The 21927-nt window shown below is 40.1% G+C and overlaps 1 protein-coding gene across 1 annotated transcript; it reads right to left on the bottom strand.

Moving 5' to 3' along the window:
• Positions 1-1319: 1319 nt before the first annotated feature.
• Positions 1320-15720, bottom strand: LOC124967945 (vomeronasal type-2 receptor 116-like). Its single transcript, XM_047530372.1, has 6 exons — positions 15650-15720; positions 11023-11314; positions 9442-10248; positions 7489-7716; positions 4784-4907; positions 1320-2242 (listed from the first exon to the last, which is right to left on the bottom strand). The coding sequence occupies exons 1-6, from the start codon at positions 15718-15720 to the stop codon at positions 1320-1322; spliced, it is 2445 nt and encodes an 814-aa protein (XP_047386328.1).
• Between the last annotated feature and the right edge of the window lie 6207 nt (positions 15721-21927).

Genomic DNA, 21927 nt, shown 5'->3' with positions numbered 1-21927 from the left:
TGCACCCCATGAGCAATCAAGTCTTTACTCAAGAGCAAAGAGTCACAATGATCAATGAAATTCATAAAATTGAGAGGTGTAGGAGAAAAATTGTGTCAAGGAAGCCAGGAAACCATTCAATCAAATATTCATGAATTCTGATCAATTTTTAATGGAAGAACATGTTTTCATTGGATAAAGGATATGCCACAAAGTGTAAAATGTGCACTATATTTTATGGTAAATATTTTGACAACTTTCCCAGTGAATATTAAAGTAGATGAATCCCATGATCACCTACACTATTAGGCAACATATTACATATAAGCACTAAAAGAATGAAGGTGATTAATGAATGGGAGAGATGAGATAAAGCTGCGAACAAGGTCATGTGCCTAAAGACACCCCAACAAGCCATCAGTCCAAATATAAGAGCAAGAAGGTGGTATGAGTGTGGTACAAGAAAGAATGCTTTCCTTTTACAATATAATGAAACTGAAAATCTAGCAGAAAAAAATTGTTCTCTATTAATTCATAGAATATGTAGGATATCCACATATAAGCTAATCTATTGCAAAGGTGCTCTCTATGAATTTATATAATATAGTTACCTATATAAATACCTGTATTTATATACACTGTTGCAAATCATGGAGATGCACATATTTTATGAGCAAATGGTAAAGAGAAAGGGTCAAAGGAAAGATGTAATTATCTGACAAGGGTAATAAAACTAATTGTTGTGCATTTATAATTTGGATTCAAATATGAAAGTATGAAGTCAATAAATTGCTAGTCCAATATGAATCATGTTTCTTACAACCCGTGACAAAATGACTCTAAAATTCTAAGGGACACATGAAAGGAAAATTCTGCAAAATGATCTCAAAGATTCTGAAAAAGACAAAAATAAGAAGAAATATATTAGCCATTTCCAAAACATACTCTACTTAGTAAATAAAATATATTACATATTTGATAGAAAAAGAAATCACAGAAACACACAGGGGGTTTTTAAAATAGAGCAAACAGCCTGGAGGAATTTAGGACAAATTATGTATGACTAAAGTCAGTGAAGGAGTCAAACGGAAGCCAACATGCAGGTGGGAAGTCCACAGATGAGCAGGAGCTGCAGGATGCATTGCAGATTTGGTGAATAAAAATCACTTCAAGTGCAAGTCCATGGGAAAAAGAGATACATGCAGGTAGGGCAACTGTCATTACTGCAGAAAATGGGTGTGGATTGCTGGTTCATTGAAGAAATCTCATGTATAAATCCAATATCAACCTGTTGTTAGGGTATAGACTTATCTTCCCATACTTGATTTTCAAAAACAAACTCAAGAAGGTTTATTACTCCCACAAAGAGTTTTATCTCTGAACCCACGTAGGGAGCTCCTACCTGGCCTCAGTAAAATAACATAGCACTTGGGGGCAAAGATGCAGCCCAGGAGCCCAGCACTGGAGGCCAGGATGGAGAAGACCTCCACGGCCACCATGACCTTGCCCTTGGTGCTGTGGTGCACAGGGAGGAAGGTGAGCCAGACACTGCAGAACACCAGCATGCTGAAGGTCAGGAACTTGGCTTCATTGAAGGTGTCAGGCAGGTTCCTGGCCAGGAAGGCCACCATGAAAGTCCCCAGAGCCAGGGAGCCCAGGTATCCCAGACCACAGTAGAAGGCAGTGACCGAGCCCTTGTTGCAGGTGATGATAATGTGACCATGTTCAGAGTGTGTGTCTGAGTCCACAAAGGGAGGAGAGATGCCCAGCCAGACTCCACAGAGAGTCAGCTGGATCAGGGAACAGCTGGGAATGATGTAGTTAGGTGCCCCTGACACCAGCAACCGCCTCATCCTTCTCCCTGGGGCAGTGACCTTGAAGGCCAGGATCACAGTGACAGTTTTGGCCAAGACAGTGGAAACAGCCACAGAGAACACCATGCCAAATGCTATTGGCTGCAGGGTGCAGATGGCTGTGTTGGGACGGCCAATGAAGAGCAGGGAGCAGAGGAAACAGAAGGTGAGGGAGATGAGCAGGATGTAGCTGAGAGTCCGGTTGTTGGCCTTGACTATGGGAGTGTGTTGGTGCCTCACGAAGACCCCAAGTACAGCAACTGTGAGTGCAGAGAGGCAGAGAGCCGTGCAGGCCAGCGCCATGCCCAGGGGATCTTGATAAGCCAGGAAGGTCACCATCTTGGGGAGGCAGTGAGTCCTCTCACTGTTAGGATACTCATGTGTGGGGCACAGGACACACTGCCCTGCACCTGTGGAAAAGGCAAAGTTTCAATATTTCTTTTTCACAAATTCCTCACATTTAAGTTATTAAAGGAAATGGTTAGTTTTGCAATATCACTGTGAGTACACACTGCTTGATGGAGAAGTTCCTCTATTCCTGACTCTGGGAGAATGCACTCAATGCAGACCAAACCCATTATGAAGGGACCCTCTGAAGTTGTGGTCTGCAGCACCTCAACCAGTGGCTGGGTGTAGTCCTCAACCTGGGTTCTTCCACCCTTTCTCTCCCCACCCAGATTCTTCCTCATGTTGAACCCTGTGTAGCCATGTTTCTATTTCCTATTCACCCAAGAATGAGCTCCTAGTAACAACCGGAAAGAGAGTGAATGAGGAAACCTTTCTGGTACATCCTACCTCCATGACTACCATAATTTCTTGAGGTACTTTTTATAAATTTTCTTATTGGAAATCATCTTTTTCTGTAAAAATGATGTTAAATTTTCTCACTTCTCCCTCCTCCCCTGGAATACATTCAGGCTTAGAAGTTTGTGTGCTGAGCCCCATGATGCTTAGTGTGGATGAGATTCCCTTTTACTTGGTTTCCTAGAAGCCACTTTTTAAATATGATTTGCTAACTCAAAGCTTTATGATAGTGACCGTTGTGATTGAAGTGACCAGTTACTTGTAGTTCAGAGGAGAATCAAGGAAAGGATTCAGGCAAACCCGTGACTTGGTAGTGAAGCAGCATGTGCAATGTGTAGCAGTAGGCCTTGCCCACTTAGGGTTTAATTCATTCTTGTGGGACTCGCACAGGGAAAATTCAAATCTTCCAGTGGTATAATGAACAGTGTAAGAGGAAACGTGATTGGAGAAAGGAAAAGTTTAACCTGGAATGTTTCTAAATTGACTTTGGAAAATCACAGAATTTTAAAAGTTGATACTTATTTGACCTTTTGATATTCATTTATTAACCCATCATATGCTATTCCCTTTCATCAGATAACAATTGTGATTAGTAGTACACACATGCTTGATATAGACTCCTCCCTTGGTTATTTTCCTGTTTTACTCTGAGACCAATGGTATAAAGTAAGTTAACTGTATGTATCTATGAGAATTCAAAAAGTCTTTGAATGTGTAAAAGAATACTGAAAACAGATTGATGGAAATATTGGCATTTTGAATGAAAATTTTGCTGCTATTTTATTATTTTTATATTAATTGATATGGTAATGCAGTTACTGAAGAAGAGGGTGTTTCTTTAAGCCTTTCCATTCATTTAAAGCAGATGGTGTGACTGGGTATCCTCCTTGAGGGGTGGTGTTTGTGGCATCCTAACCGGGAGCCCTGTGCTCCCTCTGCCACGGCTCACACCTGCTGTCCCAGCAGGGATGCAGCCTCTGCCACGGGTTCACTAATGGCCCCGTCTGCGCTTCAGTTTTGTTTCATGTGTGGAACCAGCCACCAGTTTCCCTGTTCCTGTCTTAACGGTCTTCTTTAGGATTTTTAACCAATACTGATGCAAAAATTCAGAATTCCAAACTAATTCATCATGATTGTTTTTCACATTCCTTGAGATTTTTCTTCCTCCCCACAGTGAACAGTGTTCCTGGCATCTACCTCAGAAACAGGTGGGGCACACACAAGTGTGTACAAGTTGCATTAAGGTACACAGCCTTCATGCCTTTTGTCTCTTTCCTATTTTATACACTCATTTGGCATCTCAAATAGAAAAATTCAAAGTGAGATTTGGTTAGCTTACTTTTATCTGAAGACATCTATTGATTCTGCTAAGTGGTTGAAATCAATGATTCCTACTGCTGAGATGATTGCAATTGAACAGATTTGTGGGCGATAAGTCATTATACTAAGTATGATTGATATGTTGAAAAATGGAAATACTTTAAATTGAGTAAGTCTAATTTTTCTGTTTTCCAAGAACATATTTAATTTTGACATCAATAACTGAAATTAGTGATTCATATAGAATTTATCCTTACATATACCAGATTGTGTCTTGTTACGATGCTGACTTTATATTTTCACTTCTTCCTTTCTTGCACTTGCCAGATAATCTTACATTATAGCTATATCATATCAAGTATGTGTACTTAGCACAAAATTGTTCAGAGTTCATGACATGGCACAAAATAGAATAGAATATTTTCATGAAACTGTATATACCTATCATTTGGTGGCAAACGTGTTGGGTTCAAGACTTCAGTGCACCCCCAGGGAGCTCTGGGTGTTCGACCTCTTCCATGCATGGGCAGACTCTGCCTGGTGCCCTGAGAAATCTCAGGTGGACACCATCTCACCACCACTGACTGTCAAGGTCAGGGGCCTCTGGGGTCAGCTCTGCAGGGGTGTCTACCAGGAAGATCAGTGCTGACAAGAGCTGTCACCTAATGGGGTAGCAGCAGTGGTGCTAAAATGGGAAGAGTGTCAGTGACGAGGGGAGGATGGAGAGTAGGGTGCTTCGTTGTCCAGGGTGAGGCCCACAGCCTTGGTTTCCTCTCCCCTGGGACTGGTTAGGAGGCTGATTGACCATAGGCTCTTTCTACATCTACCTGTGTGGTTGGAAATGTGTCCCTCTGGGCAAAACACACAAGCAAAGCAGCAGACAGGCCTTCCTTCCTGGGGGACTTTCCAGAATCCTGAACCACAGCTCTGGCTGCACACAGATCGAGGAATCTGAGGGGAAAGAGTAGCAATAGTCTTGATTCTGCACATTGTCAGCAGTTTGAAGGCTGTCCATGTCCCTGCAAAGAGATCTCAGTGTGGGTAGGAAGTCCTCAGCACAACCTCCCCAGCTCCCACCACATTGACAGGACCTCCCCTTCTTGATCTGGATTACATTTGCTACCTTGACTTTGTTATGCCAAATATTCTGAAGGTTCCTGGTCATTTTTTTCCTGCATCACCAGTCACACCCCAGACTTTTCTCTTTTTGTGTTTACCCTCTTCCTCCACAGCTCTGGGATGCAAGTTTCTATGTGGCGATGATTCCAAGAGTTTCTATGCCTGATAATATTTTTACCACACCTTCATTCTTGAAAATCAAAATGATACTGAGATTTCTTCTCACTTCAGTTAGACTAGAAACCATCAAGAACAGACATATATTAATTACTGGAAATCATGTGGAAGAAAAGTTATATATGTGTATTTTGGGGAAACTTGACAGTTAGTGCCACTACTGTGGAAGATAGTGTGAACATTCCTCAAAACCCAGTAATAGAACCCACCTACTCCACTCCTCAGTATTTATGAAAAATTCCACTGAAGTGAATGGTTGTAGCAGCAGAATTTGCAATAGCTCATTTGGAATCAGCCCTGGTGCACGTTAACAGACACAAGGATAGCAAATGTGGTAGATATACATAGATGGAGTTTTACTCAGTCACAATGTTGAATGAAATTATGTCATTTGTTGGTACATGGATAGAAGTGGAGAAATTCATGCTAAAGGAAATAAGCCAGAGTCAAGAAATCAAGGGTTGAAAGTTTCCTTTCATATGTGTTAAGGGGAGACAGAGAGAGAATGAAAATAGCATCTCAGAAAAGCAGAAGGGTGAGCTATAGAGAAGAGAAAGGGGATGGACAGGGAGGGGGCAGTGGGCATGGAATGTACTGGGAAATCTCAGGTGGACACCGTCTCAACAGCACTGATCTTCAGGAAGATGCACTGGGAATGAATTCTGTCCAAGTCGACTCTGTCCATGTAGGAATGTACCACAATGAACCCAGTGTTCATGTGGAATTAGAATGCATTCATTAAAATAATAATAAATATTATGACAACAGAAAGGAAATTATAGAATGGAACAAGGGACAAACAGGTGGGAGATGTAGGGGAAAGGGAAGCACTGGGGAATGATTCTCATGAATTATGTTATGGGCATGGATGAAGATGGCATCATGAAGCCCAGTATCATGTGTAGTTTCCCTTGTTTGGGGTTAGTTCATAGGCAGGGTAAGGCCACGGATGCAAGAACCAGACTCCAGGAGATGGGTGGATAGCAGGCTTGTGGCGAACAGCCTGCAAGCTCATTTATTGCAGGAACAGCTATACATTTTATAGGTTTCTTGGCCAATCACAATGCACCACATGGGATCAGAGCACCAGGTTCCTATATGGACTCCCTTGGTAACACTGAGTCAATTTGGGGCAGTTGTGTACTTTCCTAGGTAGCTGAAGAAGAATACTCCTTCCAGCAGGTTTACACATTTCAATCATTGCCTGCTGCTAGCCAAGAACTAGGATTTCTCCCAACAATTACGTATGATAAAAATGAACCAATAAAGCAAACTAGGCAAACTGTTGAAAGTAACTGCTGAAAAGAGCAAGGTCAGGAGAGAAGTAGTGAGAGGGCATTACACACCATAGCTTGGGTTTATTCTGCTGTAGGTATCACAATCCAGGCATGAATTGCTTTTTATTTATTTATTTATTTATTTATTTATTTATTTATTTATTTATTTATTTATGGTATTGGGGATTGAAGCCAGGGTCTCATGCATTCTAGGCAAATGCAATAGAATGGTGCTATATTCCTAGGTCATTTTTAATTTTATATTTTGTTATGGGGTCTTGTGGTGTTACTCACACTGGTCTTGAACTTGTTGTGATCCTTCTGCCTCTACTTCCCATATAACTGAGATCACAGGGCTGCACCACCATGCCCAGCTGGACACCACTGCTAACAATTAACAATGCATCATGGGTGGGAATCATAACTGTTACATAAATCTCCTGGAACACTGTAGGAATATCCCAATGTCAAAACATGATATAAAATCTTCCCAATTCATAGGGATGCTGAGTAGAAGAAAGGCTGAAGGTTGAATGGTCTCACATGCTAAAGGAGGATGGGAATGGTCTCCACAAAGATGTGAGTCCATAATTTACTCATATTCATAGGGCATTAAAGCATAATAAATCTGGACCATATTTAATGAAAGGCTTCTGGATTTGTGAAGGGACATATTTGGTATTTATTCATCTCCATTGTTATCTCTTTATCTCCATGTATTAACTCTGTTCATGTCATTCTTTCAATTGCTGCTGAAACTAACATGCGCAAACTACGACTAATGGCTTTTGTGAACTTGTTCATGTTGATTTCAGATTAAAATATGAAAAAGCAGGACCACATATTAGAAGTTGAGATGGGAAAGGTGACTTTAGTGCTGAGTTAAAGGGTCACAACTAGTCTCACTTCAGGACTCCATTCAGATTTCTCCCACGTACCCAAACTGAAATGGATCGTACCTCTGTGAATCCAATGGGCCATTCTATCATCTCTTCAGTGATGACCAAGCCTTGATCAAGTGGACTCTTGGAGACAAACTCTCCTACTTTAACCAGCAGCCCAAGCCCTGCAGGGAAATTCACAGCATTGTGGATATCATACTGGGCCATCTGCTTGCTCTTCTCATCTAGGGAGATGTGGTCCCCAGCTCTGTTTGTAAACTGGATTTTCTTCAGGAACAGATGCAGCTGTGGGAGAGGCAGAATTTGGACATGAGGAGCACATTTGAATGAAAGATGGAAAGCCACATGTAGCACGCACTCCTTGTCTTACACCACCCTCCATTCTGGAGTCATTGCTGTTAGTGACTCAGCCCTGTTTGGGTGGCTACCACCTCATGGATTCAAGTGGAAAAAACAATGATGGAGTGGAAGAATTCAGTCAGAACAATTCTAGGATGATCCCCAGAGTGGCCTTGGCATGTGCTCCTTGCAAACATGAACAATCAAATCTGTTTAGGGCTTCATAAGAGTCAATCCTTGCACACTGAAAAGGTCACAATGGACCTTTTCTTGGTAATGGTAATATGAGTGTATGCATACCTCAAAATTCATCAGCATATTTACATTAAATATGGGTATTGCTTCATATATCAATTTTACACCAACAAAGGTTAAGAAAGCATGACATGGGCTGGAGATATAGCTCAGTTGGTACAGTACTTGCCTTGCAAGCACAAGGCCTTGGGTTCAACACCCAGCACTGAAAATAAAAAGAATAGAAAAGAAAAGAAAGCATGACATATGAGTTGTTTTCTCTCTATGCCTCAGATATTTTGGGGAAAATGTCATCATCTCATAATATTGCAGGTTTTGTCCTTTGCTCTGAAATTGAAATATTAAAACTCCAGATTCTAATGACCTTTAATAGAGTATGCTAACATTGAATCTCTGTGTTGGGGAAGATAACTAACCCTTGTTCTTTAAACAACTGTTCAGATGTGTAGAGTCAAACCATTCTAAATAATCCACAATTATGTCATTGAATTTATCTTGTTAAAGTCACTGAGTTTTCTTAGAATTGCATCTAAAAGAACTCAATATGGCATATCAAATATTGTTAGTAAAAATAGACAATAGATGGCAAATTAAACTTGATGACATAATGTTTGACATGCATGTATTTAACCACATCTGAAATGAAAATGAAATTTAATTGACTTCCTTGATAAATTTCCTTAAACATTTTGTCCCTTGTACATGAGAACAAGAGCTCATAAATGTGTTCCATGAATGGGTATTTAATTCAGATAAGCCAGGTGGAAAATAAACAAAAAACCATATATGACCCAGGGAGATATCCCTGAGGTGACAGACATCATTGGTGGCATGACATCTAAAAGTAGAACCACAGGCCCTGCCCACAATCTTGTTCCAGTTTTGGGTAATAGTGATCTCTAAAGCGAATTCATTCTCCAGAGTCATTTGAGGATACTATGTTGGAACCATTTCTCTTTTCACCCAGAGGTCTTGGGCACTACATATTTAGTATTTTAGATGGAACAGCTGCTGTCACAGGTGGCCACTATGTGAATATTCTCTGTGCTTGTGTGCACACTAAGGAAATGTATAGATTTTATTAATTGTTGCCCTGTTTTGTCATGGGCTGTGTTTGGATATTTTATATAACTTTATCTTAAATTCAAAGTATTTTGATGTAATATTTTATTCAACTGTATGAATCCACCACCTCCTTTGTCAGAATTCTCCTGATACAGATAACAAGTATCTGTATACATCTAATTATCTGTACATAACAGTTATCTGTAATACATTCAGTATGAAAAAATGCATATTCCATTTTTCCTAATTCTGTTGATCTTAAGAGAAAACATGACCATGAGATACTTGAATATAATACCCATAGATGCTGTCAGTTTCCCAGTGCATGACCTAGTACTGGATGAGTTTTACCTGCCAGGGAAGAAGCCTAGGATGATCAGTGTCTTCTGAAGATCCCATTTCAGATTTCTGAATAAGCATGTTATGGAGGACGTGGGCCAGTGCATACACAGCATTATAGATGAAGTAGCTGGAGTCAGACATGGTCAACATGTCAATCACTCCTGAAACAATCTCGAAGGATGCATTTTCAGCACAATTATAAATTTTTCCACATAGTGACCCAGCAGGTAAACAATGAAAAAGGTGCAACCACAATTTGGGGATGTAAAAGTCTTCTGGATAGTGGGAAGGGTCAACTGTTTTGAGAAAGTGTTGGAAGCCAGGGATCTCCCCCTTGTGAGGTGAGAATGAGAAGCTACCATGGAAAGAGTGCAGCATGTGGCTCATTTCCGACATGACGATATCACACTTTGCTGCCATGATCCACACCTTCCCTGTGGTTAAGAAGAATTCTGCTGCAAGGTCCACGGTGATGAGGCTCCCTGCTTCACCGTGGAGTATGTGCACATTTGCAGAGGAGACTCTGATCCTACTCATGAAGGTGATGTCGCTGGGTCCATACATTGTCTTAGTGTCAGGGAGCTTTTCTGTTAAGGCCACACAGATACCGTTCTTTACCAGCTCTGCTTTCAGATCCCTCAGGAACTGCTCTCCCTTCAAATCATCAGATATGAAGAGTGCCACCCAGGTCCAGCCAAAATGCAGCAGTAGGGAGACCATTCCCTGGGCCAGAGAGCTGTCCTTGGGGGCCATCTGATAGAGCGATGGAAACTGGTCTTCATCACTTAGCATGGGATCAAAAGGTCCATATGTGACCTAATGAGCAAAGATAATTGTCATGACTCTGTGTTCAATTGGAATTGGGGCTTCCCTCTTGTACAGGGCATGTTAGACTTTTGTAGGAAAGGTATCATGAATGGATTACTGTTCAGAAAAGAGATAGAGTTATCTTTCAGTCAGCTTGTTCTCTGATGTGACCAAAAGACTTGACAACAACAATTAGAGGAGGAAAAATTATTTGCACACTCATGGGTTCAGAGGTTTTAGTCCATGGCTGGCTGTCTCCATTCTTTGGGTTCAAGATGAGGCAGGACATCATGGCAGAAGAGTGTAGTGGAAAAAGCAACCATGCTGCCCATCATCACCACCCAGTTAATCTATCACCTTATTGATACACTATTAGGCTAAGGCTATTATAACCCAATAATGTAACCTCTAAAATTTCTTGCATTGTCTCACATCTCAGCTTTGATGGGACACGTCATATCCCCACAAGTGCTGTATTCATTGCCCAGTTCTCTCCTTCCGAGCACAGGGAAGGCCAAATTTTTCAGTTTTATTTCCCTTAGGAAAGGTCATGTGACCTCCCATTAAAGACAGTGTGCAAGACCCTCATGACCTTCTCTACTCAAGTAGTGGGAATAAAGGATGGATTATAGGGAGGTGTCTTGCAACCTATACAGTTTCCTGGGGTGTGTTTTATCCTCATGGGATATGGAAGCCCAGCAGCTGAATTTCCCTTTGATTCAATGTGAGGGACTGTCATTGGATGAGATCCCAATTAGTCTGCAAAATTCACAGCCCACCTACCTGTGGGGTCTTGTAGAGCTCCAGAATGGTTCCAATCTCAGCTGAGAATGCTGATGTGGTTCCTGCAATGACAGCAGGAGACTTGGTCTGTGTCTGGCAGTTGTAATTTGGGAGAGGGTCCATTTTTCCAGACAGCCAATGCAGAGTGCTCCACAAGGTGAACTGGTCACTGGAAAAGGCATTGTAGACCTGGAAACCCAAGGTCAGGTTGGGGAGCAAGTGGGAGTCCTTGTTGACCTCCTGGATGGCAAAGTAGAAAGCCAGCACATACTGGTAGTTCTTCCAAAGCCAGCTAAACACAAGGGAACAAGGAGTGAAGGTGATCCAACCATGCATTTCACAGTCAACTTTTCCACTATGCAAGACCTGGATCAGACTCTCTAATCCACTATGAGGGTCTCCTGCTTTCACATGGAGCTGGTGTGAAGAAGGTTCCCTGGCACCTGGAAGACACTGGAGTGACTCCCTCTCAGGAAGTGAACTGAGAGCCTTGCAGGGCATTGTGAGTGGATGAAGTGTCCTTTGTCTGGATCATAATCTACCCACTGAGCATATTTGGTTTTCAGTGTCCTATAAATGGAAGGTGCATCAGTGCATGCACAAGACAGTAAGGTGATCTCCTCTGGGGATGCAAGTGAGGGTCACACACTCCCCTTTGTAAACACTTTAGCAAAGTCTGTGGGGCTTCCCAACCTGTGGTCCTGAGTCTAGTTAGATGCAGACTGTTGGGATTCGGATGCGGAGCAGCCTGGCAGGATTCAGGAAGGTGAGCATGAGGGCAAACACAGCAGAATGGGAGCCAGTTTCGGGTGATGCAGACTCAAGTTTAATGCGGAAACATACAAGTTTTATATTCTCAAGCAGCCAATCGGCGACAAGTGGAGTGCCTTTAGAGCATGGGTGCTAGCATGTATCTCTCGTGCTGAGCTTGGAGCTCACTCCTTATAAGGGAAGAGTATGTGCCTGCAGCCAGTGTGCCTGAAGGGAGTTTGACTCACAGCAGAGGTGTGCCTCCTGCTTCTGAGAGGACACAGATGTGCCTGTTCCATAGCCAAACATCTTCCTTCAGTTTTAACCACATGGCTTGGGGCACTCCTTCAACAGACACCAATACACAACATGTGGACTACATGTGTATCTAATAGTTTAAAATGACCCTGACTTGCCAGTTCTTCAAACAACTGAGAGGAGCATCCTCTACAGCCCTTCAACATGGGGTATTTTGAGTGAATGCTTTCTATATTCTAATCTATCACCTTATCACAGCTGTTTTATTCAATTATATTTTCCTTGAAAGCTAATGTTTGATTCAGAACCTCCAATTTATTTCTATAGTCTTCAAGCTGATAACTCAACTAATATTTTTTCTTTCTCTTTAGAGAATCCTTTCTCCTTTTATGTTTGAAAGTTTGAAGTTTTTCTCTAAGTAGATTTTCAAAAAATATTGGTTGTTGAATTTTATTATAGCCTTTCATGTTTTCTAATAGATTTATTATTTTGTTTACTCTTTATGAATTTCTTTCCTTTCCTTGGCTTATAATTGATCTAGTTCTTCTATCTTAAATTGCAGCCTTATTTAAATATTCAAAAACTTCATTTAATGAATTATGAATTCTTAATATTTTATGTTATTGGTGATTTAGTTCATATTCATGCTTGCTTATGGTTTAATTCTATGAATTTCCATGAACTGTTTTATGATGTTATTTTGTAGGAACTCTTTAATTGAACATTGGCAAAATATTTTTAAGCAGTTTCCAAATGACAATGTTTTCTTTTTTAATTACACTGTGTTTTCCCATTCTTTCCAATAATTTTTTTCTGTATTATTGCTACTTAAAGATGATAAATTTTTTTGTCACTAAAACACATGGTCAAATATTTTTTTCTATACTTAATTGACAAAAATATTCTTTTAGTTCATGTAGAAATAATTGGACATGGGTTACATATACTAGATAAATTATACAGTTGGAATTTGTTCCATTCTTAATTTTTATCTTTGTATTATTAAAAATTAATAAGAATGAATCAATACTTTTTAAACTTTAAGCCGATTCTCTTACTTGTTCTGATTTTTTAAATGAAGGGAATGTTTTTAAAGGTTTCATTTTAAACTTACTGTTTTAACTGAGAGATCCAATATAAAAATTGTACACATTTATGAGGTACCACATGATGTTTTCATGTATGTACACATTATTTAATGTTTAGATTCAGTATACACTTCTATTCAAGTGTTTCTCTCTTTCAAGATGAGAACATGGAGAAAACTTCCTTTGAGATATTCAAGGACACAGCTCATTATCATTGTTTGTAACCATTCTTCTGTGAAATAGCACCCCATACAATTGAGCTTGTCTCAATGTAACTGAGTACCACTGATCCACCTGTCCCACCCCTCACCAGTCCTTGTTCACTCAGCCTCTGATACCCATCAATCTATCCTCCAATTCTATGAGATCTACTTTTGGAAAGAATTCAACTCCCTCCAAATTCCCCAGTACTTGATGAAGGGGATCAGACTGAAGAAGTGGTCTCAATAGATGCTGAATCCTATCCTATATCGTAAAATATATAGATTCACAAGTCTCAAAAAAGTGATATACCTAAGAATAAAACTAAGAAATTACAGATCTCTACAATGGAAATTATAGCACCTTGAAATAAGAAATTGAAGAAAACACAAGAAGAGAGAAATGCCTCCCATATTCATGGATACAATTAGTATTGTTAAAATGCCATGCTACCTAACATAACATACAGTTTCAAAGAACTCACCATTGAAATACTGATGAATTTCTTCAAAGACCAAGATAAAGAGTCTTAAAGTCTTTTTTGGGAGAAAAAATGACCCAGAATCGCCAAAGCAATTCTAAGCCAAAAGAGCAATGCTGGAGGCATCACAATACCTGACTTCTTTATTATACTACAGAGATAGAGTAACAAAAACTGCACATTTCAGTGGCATAAAAGCAGATATGTAGACCAATGATTGAAAATTAAGGTACAGAGACAAACCCACACATCTATAGTCCTCTGACCCCTGACAATGATGCTGAAAACATTCAAAAGGAGAAAAGGCAGTCTTGAACAAGGCTGGTGCTGGGAAAACTGGTTATCCATATTTAGAAGTGTGAAACTAGACCCTTATCTCTCACCTTGTGCAAAAGTCAACTCAAAATGAATAAAAGAACAAGGAATTACATTAGAAAATATGCAACTTCTAGAAGAAAACCTAGGGTCAACACACCAACATAGAGGCAAAGTCAATGACTTTCTCAATAGGAACCCTAAAGCTCACAAAATAATGCCCAGAGTGACTAAATGGGATGGTATCAAATTAAATTCTGCATAGCAAAGGGGGGAACCTACAGAATGGGGCAACATCATTGCTAGCTATACTTCTGACAGAGGATGAATATCTACAATGTATAAAGAACTCAGAAAACGTTACCCCAAAACACCACAAATAACCCAGTTAATAAATGTGCAAATTTATTAAGCAGGTAATTCTCAAAAGATGAAACAAACTGCCAACAAACTTATGAATGAATGTTCAACATCATTAGCAATTATGGACATGCAAATCAAATCTACATCAATTTCATCTCATACTGGTCAGAGTGGCAGGCCTCAAGAATACAAATAAAAATGAATGTTGGAGAGGATGTGGAAGCAAAGGAACACTTTTACACTGTTGATGGGACTGTAAATTGTATAACCACTATGGAAATCAGTGTGGTCCATCTAAAGAGTAGTCATGGAGCCACGATATGACCCAGCTATACCACTTCTTGTTTTTTCCCCTAAAGAATTAAAGTCATCTTACTAGAGTGATACCTGCATACCCATGTTCACAGTAGCACAATTCACAATAGCTAAACTGTGGAAGCAACATAGGTGTCCATCAGTGGATGAATGGAGAAAGAAAATGTGCTTCATAGACACAATGGAGTTTGATTCAGCCATAGAGAAAAATGAAATTATGCCATTTACAGGAAAATGGATAGAACTTGAGACCTTTATATTAAGTGAAATAAGACAAACTCAGAAGGTCGAGGATCATATTTTTTTTCATACTTGGAAGCTAGACAGGAAAAAGAAAAATAAATGTGGAGAGATCTCATCAAAATGGAAGGGATATCAGTGGAGAAAAGGGACCAAGGGGCGAGAGCAGGAGAGGTGAGGGAAATGCTGGAGAGTGATAGTGGCCAAATTACACTGCTGTGTCGTGTGCAGCTGTGAAAATGTAACAGTGAATCCCACCAGTATGTGCAACTATGTGCACAATAAAAAGGTGAGGGGAAAAATAGCATAGAGCAGAAGATGAAAATGGAAGGTAGTAGAAAGATAAAGGACAAGTGAAATGGAGAAAAACATTTCGTATATATTTATGAATATTCAAAATAAATCCCACTAATATGTGTAAATTATAATGCACAAAATAAAAGCAAAAGAGAAGGAAAGGACCTCAGAATTCACTGTTTCTCTCATGACTGTGCACAGTTTTCATAACTCCTAGGGGGAAACACACATGCACACACACACACACACTTACACAAGCAAATACACTTACACAAAATCATGACCACACCTAATACACACACAAAGTATAGAAACTCACCTGGTGGCTCTCACGTCAGTCTTTGGTTGGAGTAAAAAGGATATCTGGGATATCTCTGAGTCCTGGTTCATGTTGTAAAGGGGGAAAAACCCACCCAGGACCAGGTCTCCATCTCTGAAAACGGTTGGCCTCAAATATCCTAAGCAATTCTTTACTTTCACCCATGTTGTATGTGCAGGCTGCTGGAGCATGAAGAGAAGGCTCAGGAAGAACACCATGTCAGGCTTTGCCCAAACAGAGATGAAGCTGGGCAGAGTGTGAGGTGGGAAGCTGCAGCTGGATCATGTCTACTATCTCAGCCTCTGCAGGGAGGGTCAGTCCCTGAGTAGGGCACAGGAAATGCCCTCACTCCATGCCCTCCTGCTGGGAGAGCACATGCAGGAGCAGCTGGCCAGACCCTGCACAGCCAGGAGAACTGGGGTTATTAAGGCAGACTCCATGCAGAGACCTCACCCTTAGTGTCCTGTGGTCAGAGTAGCTCTGGCTCCCTGTCTTTTCTCTGCTTCCCTTCAGTCCATCCAGGATCTCTAGGGACCAGTGCCCAAGGCTCTGCACCTGACATCCTACAAACCTGGTGACAAATATTGTTGAAAAACATGTTTGTCACTCCTCCTGTGGGACTTAGGACTTCATCATATTCCAACAAGGCATTGGGGACCCGGTGTCCTGAGACAGCAGGCCCTGCAACCCTGTGGCCTCAGGGACCAGGGGTGGTTGTGTCAGAAGCCTGATCTCAGGAATTGGGCAAGTCTGAATGAGCTGGTGTTGGAATGAACCAAGCACCCAGGAAGCCCTTGCACATGATGAGTTAGCAGAATGGTGAGGGCTGAGGTCAGTCAGTGAAGACTTCCTGTGCGACTCCCACAGGCCTTGACTACCACCTCTAACAGCACCATCAGGCCTCAGTGTCCTCCTGGAATAACGGGCTTCTGATTGACAGGGCATAGACTGGGCTGAGGACAGGATGGAAGGCTGACCTCAACCTCTTCATAGAACTGAACCTAGTGACCCCTGAGCCTGATGCTCTGAGCTCTGCCCCATGAGAATCCCTGCCCCAGTTTCATTGTTGCCTGGCTTCAAGTGACACAGCCTCAAAACTCTGCTGTCCACAAAGCCCTCTCCCCTCTCATGTCCTTCTGATGCCATTATATATAGAAAAGTTTAGAGATCGAATTTCCTTATGCATTTATTTTTATTTTAAATTGTTGTTGACAAGTATAAATGGTATATATTTGGTTTTATTGAAGATGATTTGAGATGATATATATGTGCTTAGGAATGACTATGTCAAGTTATTTAACAGAAGCATTTCCTCCCATACTTTTTATTTATGACACAAACACTGACATCTTCTCTCAGCAGGTTTTAAATGTAAAATATTTTCCACTAGCTGTCCTGAGCATGCTAGCAGATCTCCTGAACTTGTTCCTCCTGGATAATTGAAAGTTTGCTTCCTTTCCCTGTATTTCCCAGCACCCTTCCTGCTCAGCCTCTGGCCACCACCATCTGACTCTGCTTCTGAGTTTGACTTTTATATCCCTGGATGAGTGTGGTGAGGGTATTTGTGTTTCTCAACCTGGCTTATTTCACTGAACACAGTGTCCTCCTGGTTAATCATTGCTGTCCACAGGTGACAGGGTGTCCTCCTTCTGTGGAGGGTTAGGTGCATCCTACTTCCCAGTGCATATTGAACGTGCCTCTTCATCATGTGTTCATCTGCTGATGCACACTCCAGTGGATTCTACTTCCTGGGTGTTGCACACTGTTCTGCAGTGGACGTGGGGGGACGGATGTCTCTTGGGCTTAAGGATCTCACACTCTGCATGTATGTACCCTGTAGTGAGTGTGCTGGATCATAGGGGAGTTCTTGTGAGATTTTTGGGGAAAACACACTGTTGTTCACAATGAATGTGTTGATTTATATTCCTCTCAGCAGTTTGGAAGAGTTATCTCTACATCTAAACTAACACAATCTCATCTTTTGTATTTTTGATAATAACCATAGTATGAGGAATGAGGTGACAACTTACAATTTTAATATGCATTTTCAAGGAGAACCAAGATGGTGGACTAGAGGGTGACTGCATCTCCCGTTGCTCCAGAACTCAGGAATCAAGAAGGGGAGGTTTTGAGAGACTCAGACTAACATAGAGCCGTGGGGTGCGTCTCTCCTACTGGGTGAAGCTGGCCCGAGCAGCAGGCCCAGACAGTGGGCAGCTTCTCAGAGCAGGGCAGGGTAGTGAGAGACTTCCCCAAGCAGCCTGGCTCCCTCCAGTGGCAGGTGGGGTCTACTGCCAGCTTCTTGGAGCAGGCATGCCCAGTGAGAGCTTTTCCACACAGAGCCCAATCCCAAGCCCTGAACCCAGCGGTGGACCCTGGTCTACAGGCACTTTCTGGGAACAAGGCAGGACAGGGGAGGCTTTCCTTGAGCAGCCTGGCTCCCTCAGGCAGGGGTAGACCCTGTCTATAGACAGCTTCTTGGAGCAGGACCGCCCAGTGAGAGGATTTCCACACAGAACCAGCCCCCAGCCCTGAACCCAGTAGCTGGCTAGTGGCAGATTGCTTCAGAAGCACTGCATATCAAGTTCCTCCAAGACTTCAGGCTACTGAAGGCTAGGAGGTGATATACTGGAAATCTACAGGGACACTATAAGCCAATAGAGGAAATCTGCATATCTGAGTGTCCCACTGATATCAGACCAAAATAAGAAAAAAGGGAAGAAAATGTTCAAAAAAGCCCTAGACACTATATCAATAAAACCCAATGACAGCACAGCAGAAGAAATGTCAGAAAGGGAGTTCAGAAGTGTACATAATTAAAACAATCAGGGAAGAAAATGAGGAGATGAAAGAGTAAATGCAGGCATTAAATGATTGCACCGTTTATCAGTTAAAAGAGCAAATATGGGAAGAAAAAGATCATTTCAAAAAAGAGTTAGAAATACTTATAAAAAAAAATAAATCCTTGAAATGACGGAAACAATAAACCAAGTTAAAAACTCCATAGAAAGCATAACCAATAGGATAGAACCTGGAAGAGAGAACCTCAGATATTGAAGACAAAATATTTAATCTTGAAAACAAAATTGACCAAACAGAGAAGATGGTAGGAAATCATGAACGGAGTCTACAAGAATTATGGGATATCATGAAAAGGTCATTTTCAGAATTATTCGGATTGAGGAAGGCTTAGAGAAACAAACCAAAAGAATGAACAATCTATTCAATGAAATAATATCAGAAAATTTCCCAAATATGAAGAATGAAATGGAAAGTCAAGTACAACAGGCTTATAAGACTCCAAATATACAAAATTACGACAGACCCACACCAGGCACATTATTATGAAAATACCTAACATACAAAATAAAGACAGAATTTTAAAGGCCACGAGAGACAAAGAATCAAATTACACTCAGGGGGAAACCAATAAGAATATCAGCAGATTTTTCAATCCAGACCCTAAAAGCTAGAAGGGCCTGGAACAACAATTACCAAGCCCTGAAAGAAAATGGATGCCAACCAGAATCTTATACCCAGCAAAACTTACTTTCAGATTTGACGACGAAATAAGATCCATCCATGATGAACAAAAGCTAAAGGAATTTACAAAAAGAAAGCCAGCATTACACAACATTCTCAGCAAAATATTCCATGAGGAAGAGATGAAAAACAATGATTCAAATCAGCAACAGGAAGAACTAACCTAAAGAATAGCCAAATAAAGGAGAAACCAAATCATGTCAAAAAAACAAAAATGAGTCAAATGACTGCGAATACAAATCATATCACAATAATAACCCTGAATGTTAATGGCCTGAACTCATCAATCAAAAGACATAGACTGGCAGATTGGATTAAAAAGAAAAATCCAACAATATGCTGCCTGCAAGAGACTCATCTCATAAAAAGAGATACCCATAGACTAAAGGTGAAAGGATGGGAAAAAACATACCATGCACACGGACACAGCAAAAAAGTTGGAGTATCCATCCTCATTTCAGATAATGTGGACTTCAAGCCAAAACTAGTCAGAATGGATAAAGAAGGACATTACATACTGCTTAAGGAAAGCATAAATCAGCAAGACATAACAATCATAAATATCTATGTCCCGAACATTGGCTCATCCATGTACATCAAACAAATCCTTCTTAATTCCAGAAATCAAATAGACCACAACACAATGACTACTAGGCATTTTAACACACCTCTCTCACCACTGGATAGATCTTCCAAACAAAAATTGAATAAAGAAATCATAGATCTCAAAACAAAATCAACAATTTAAACTTAATTCACATATATAGAATATACCATCCGACAAAGAACGAATACACTTTCTTCTCAGCAGCACATGGATCCTTCTCTAAAATAGACCATATTTTATGCCACAAAGCTACTGTTAGCAAATACAAGAAGATAGAGATACTACCTTTTATTCTATAGATCATAATGGATTGAAATTAGAAATAAATGACAGAATAAAAAACAGAAACTTCTCCAATATCTGGATTTTAAATAATACACTATTATATGATGAATGGATAACAGAAGACATCAGGAGGGAAATAAAAATATTCTTAGAAGTAAACGAGAACAAAGACAAATCATATCAAAATCTCTGGGACACTATGAAAGCAGTACTTAGAGGAAGATTTATTTCATGCATTCAACAAAAGAAGTAGAAATCAACAAATAAATGACTTAACACTACAGCTCAAAGCCCTAGAAAAAGAAGAGCAGACCAACACAACATGTAGTAGAAGACAGGAAATAGTTAAAATCAGAGCTGAAATCAATGAAATTTAAACAAAAGAAACAATCAGAAAAATTAACAAAATAAAGAGTTGGTTCTTTGAAAAAATAAAGAAAATTGATAAACCCTTAGCCACACTAACAAAGAGAAAGAGAATAAACTCAAATCACTAAAATTCAGTGTGAACAAGGAAATATCACTACAGACATGAGTGAAATACAAAACATAATTAGAAGCTATTTTGAAAATCTATACTCCAACAAAACAGAAAACCTTGAAGACATCAACAAGGTTCTAGAGACATGAATTACATGAACTGACCCAGGAGGACATACACAACTTAAATAAATCAATTTCAAGCAATGAAATAGAAGAGGTCATCAAAAGCCTACCAACAAAGAAAGTCCAGGACCAGATGGGTTCTCAGCCGAGTTCTACAAAACCTTTAAAGAAGAGCTCATTCCAATACTCCTCAAAGTATTCCATGAAATAGAAGAGGAGGGAAACCTCCCAAACTCATTCTATGAAGCCAATATCACCCTGATACATAAACCAGAGAGAGACACATCGGGGAAAGAAAATTTCAGACCAATATCCTTAATGAACATTGACACAAAAATTCTCAACAAAATTTTAGCAAATTGCATCCAAAAATACATTAAAAAGATAGTGCACCACGATCAAGTGGGTTTTATCCCAGGAATACAATGTTGGTTCAACATCCAGAAATCAATAAATGTCATTCACCATATCAACAGACTTAAAGTTAAGAATCACATGATTATTTCAATAGATGCAGAAAAAGCATTTGATAAAATACAGCATCCCTTCATGCTCAAAACACTAGAAAAAATACGGATAGTGGGAACATTCCTTCACATTGTAAAGGCCATCTATGCTAAGCCCATGGCCAATATCACTCTAAATGGTGAAAAACTGAAAACATTCCCCCTAAAAACTGGAACAAGGCAGGGATGCCCTCTTTCACCATTTCTATTCAACATCATCCTTGAAATTTTAGCCAGAGCAATAAGACAAACCAAAGAATTTAAAGGAATACGAATAGGAAAAGAAGAACTCAAACTATCCCTGTTGGCTGAAGACATGATTATATATTTAGAGGAACCTGGAAATTCCAACAGAAAACTTTTAGAACTCATAAGTGAATTCAGTAAAGTAGCAGGTTACAAGATCAATGCTCATAAATCCAATGCATTTTTATACATAAGTGATGAATCTTCAGAAGGGAAGTCAGGAAAACTACCACATTCACAATAGCATCAAAAAAAAATAAAATACTTGGGAATTAATCTCACAAAAGAGGTGAAAGACCTCTACAATGAGAACTACAGAACACTAAAGAAAGAAATTAAAGAAAATCCTAGAAGATGAAATATCTCCCATGTTCCTGGATATGCAGATTTAATATTGTCAAAATGGCCATACTACCAAAAGTGATATACAGATTCAATGCAATTCCCATTAAAATCCCAATGACATACCTTACAGAAATAGAGCA

This window comes from Sciurus carolinensis, chromosome 17, assembly GCF_902686445.1.
Source record: "Sciurus carolinensis chromosome 17, mSciCar1.2, whole genome shotgun sequence".
Lineage (NCBI taxonomy): Eukaryota > Metazoa > Chordata > Mammalia > Rodentia > Sciuridae > Sciurus > Sciurus carolinensis.
The sequence above is the reverse complement of the archived record's forward strand: the minus strand, read 5'-3'. Positions and strand labels throughout refer to the sequence as shown.

What these genes read in the sequence shown, in the direction of transcription:
- LOC124967945 (XM_047530372.1), bottom strand. Translation starts at nt 15,720, where the DNA reads ATGAACCAGGACTCAGAGATATCCCAGATATCCTTTTTACTCCAACCA. An exon ending in ACTGACGTGAGAGCCACCAG is followed by an intron (nt 11,315 to 15,649) that starts GTGAGTTTCTAT and finishes CCTTGTGTTTAG; the next exon opens with CTGGCTTTGGAAGAACTACC. An exon ending in AGCTCTACAAGACCCCACAG is followed by an intron (nt 10,249 to 11,022) that starts GTAGGTGGGCTG and finishes TTTGCTCATTAG; the next exon opens with GTCACATATGGACCTTTTGA.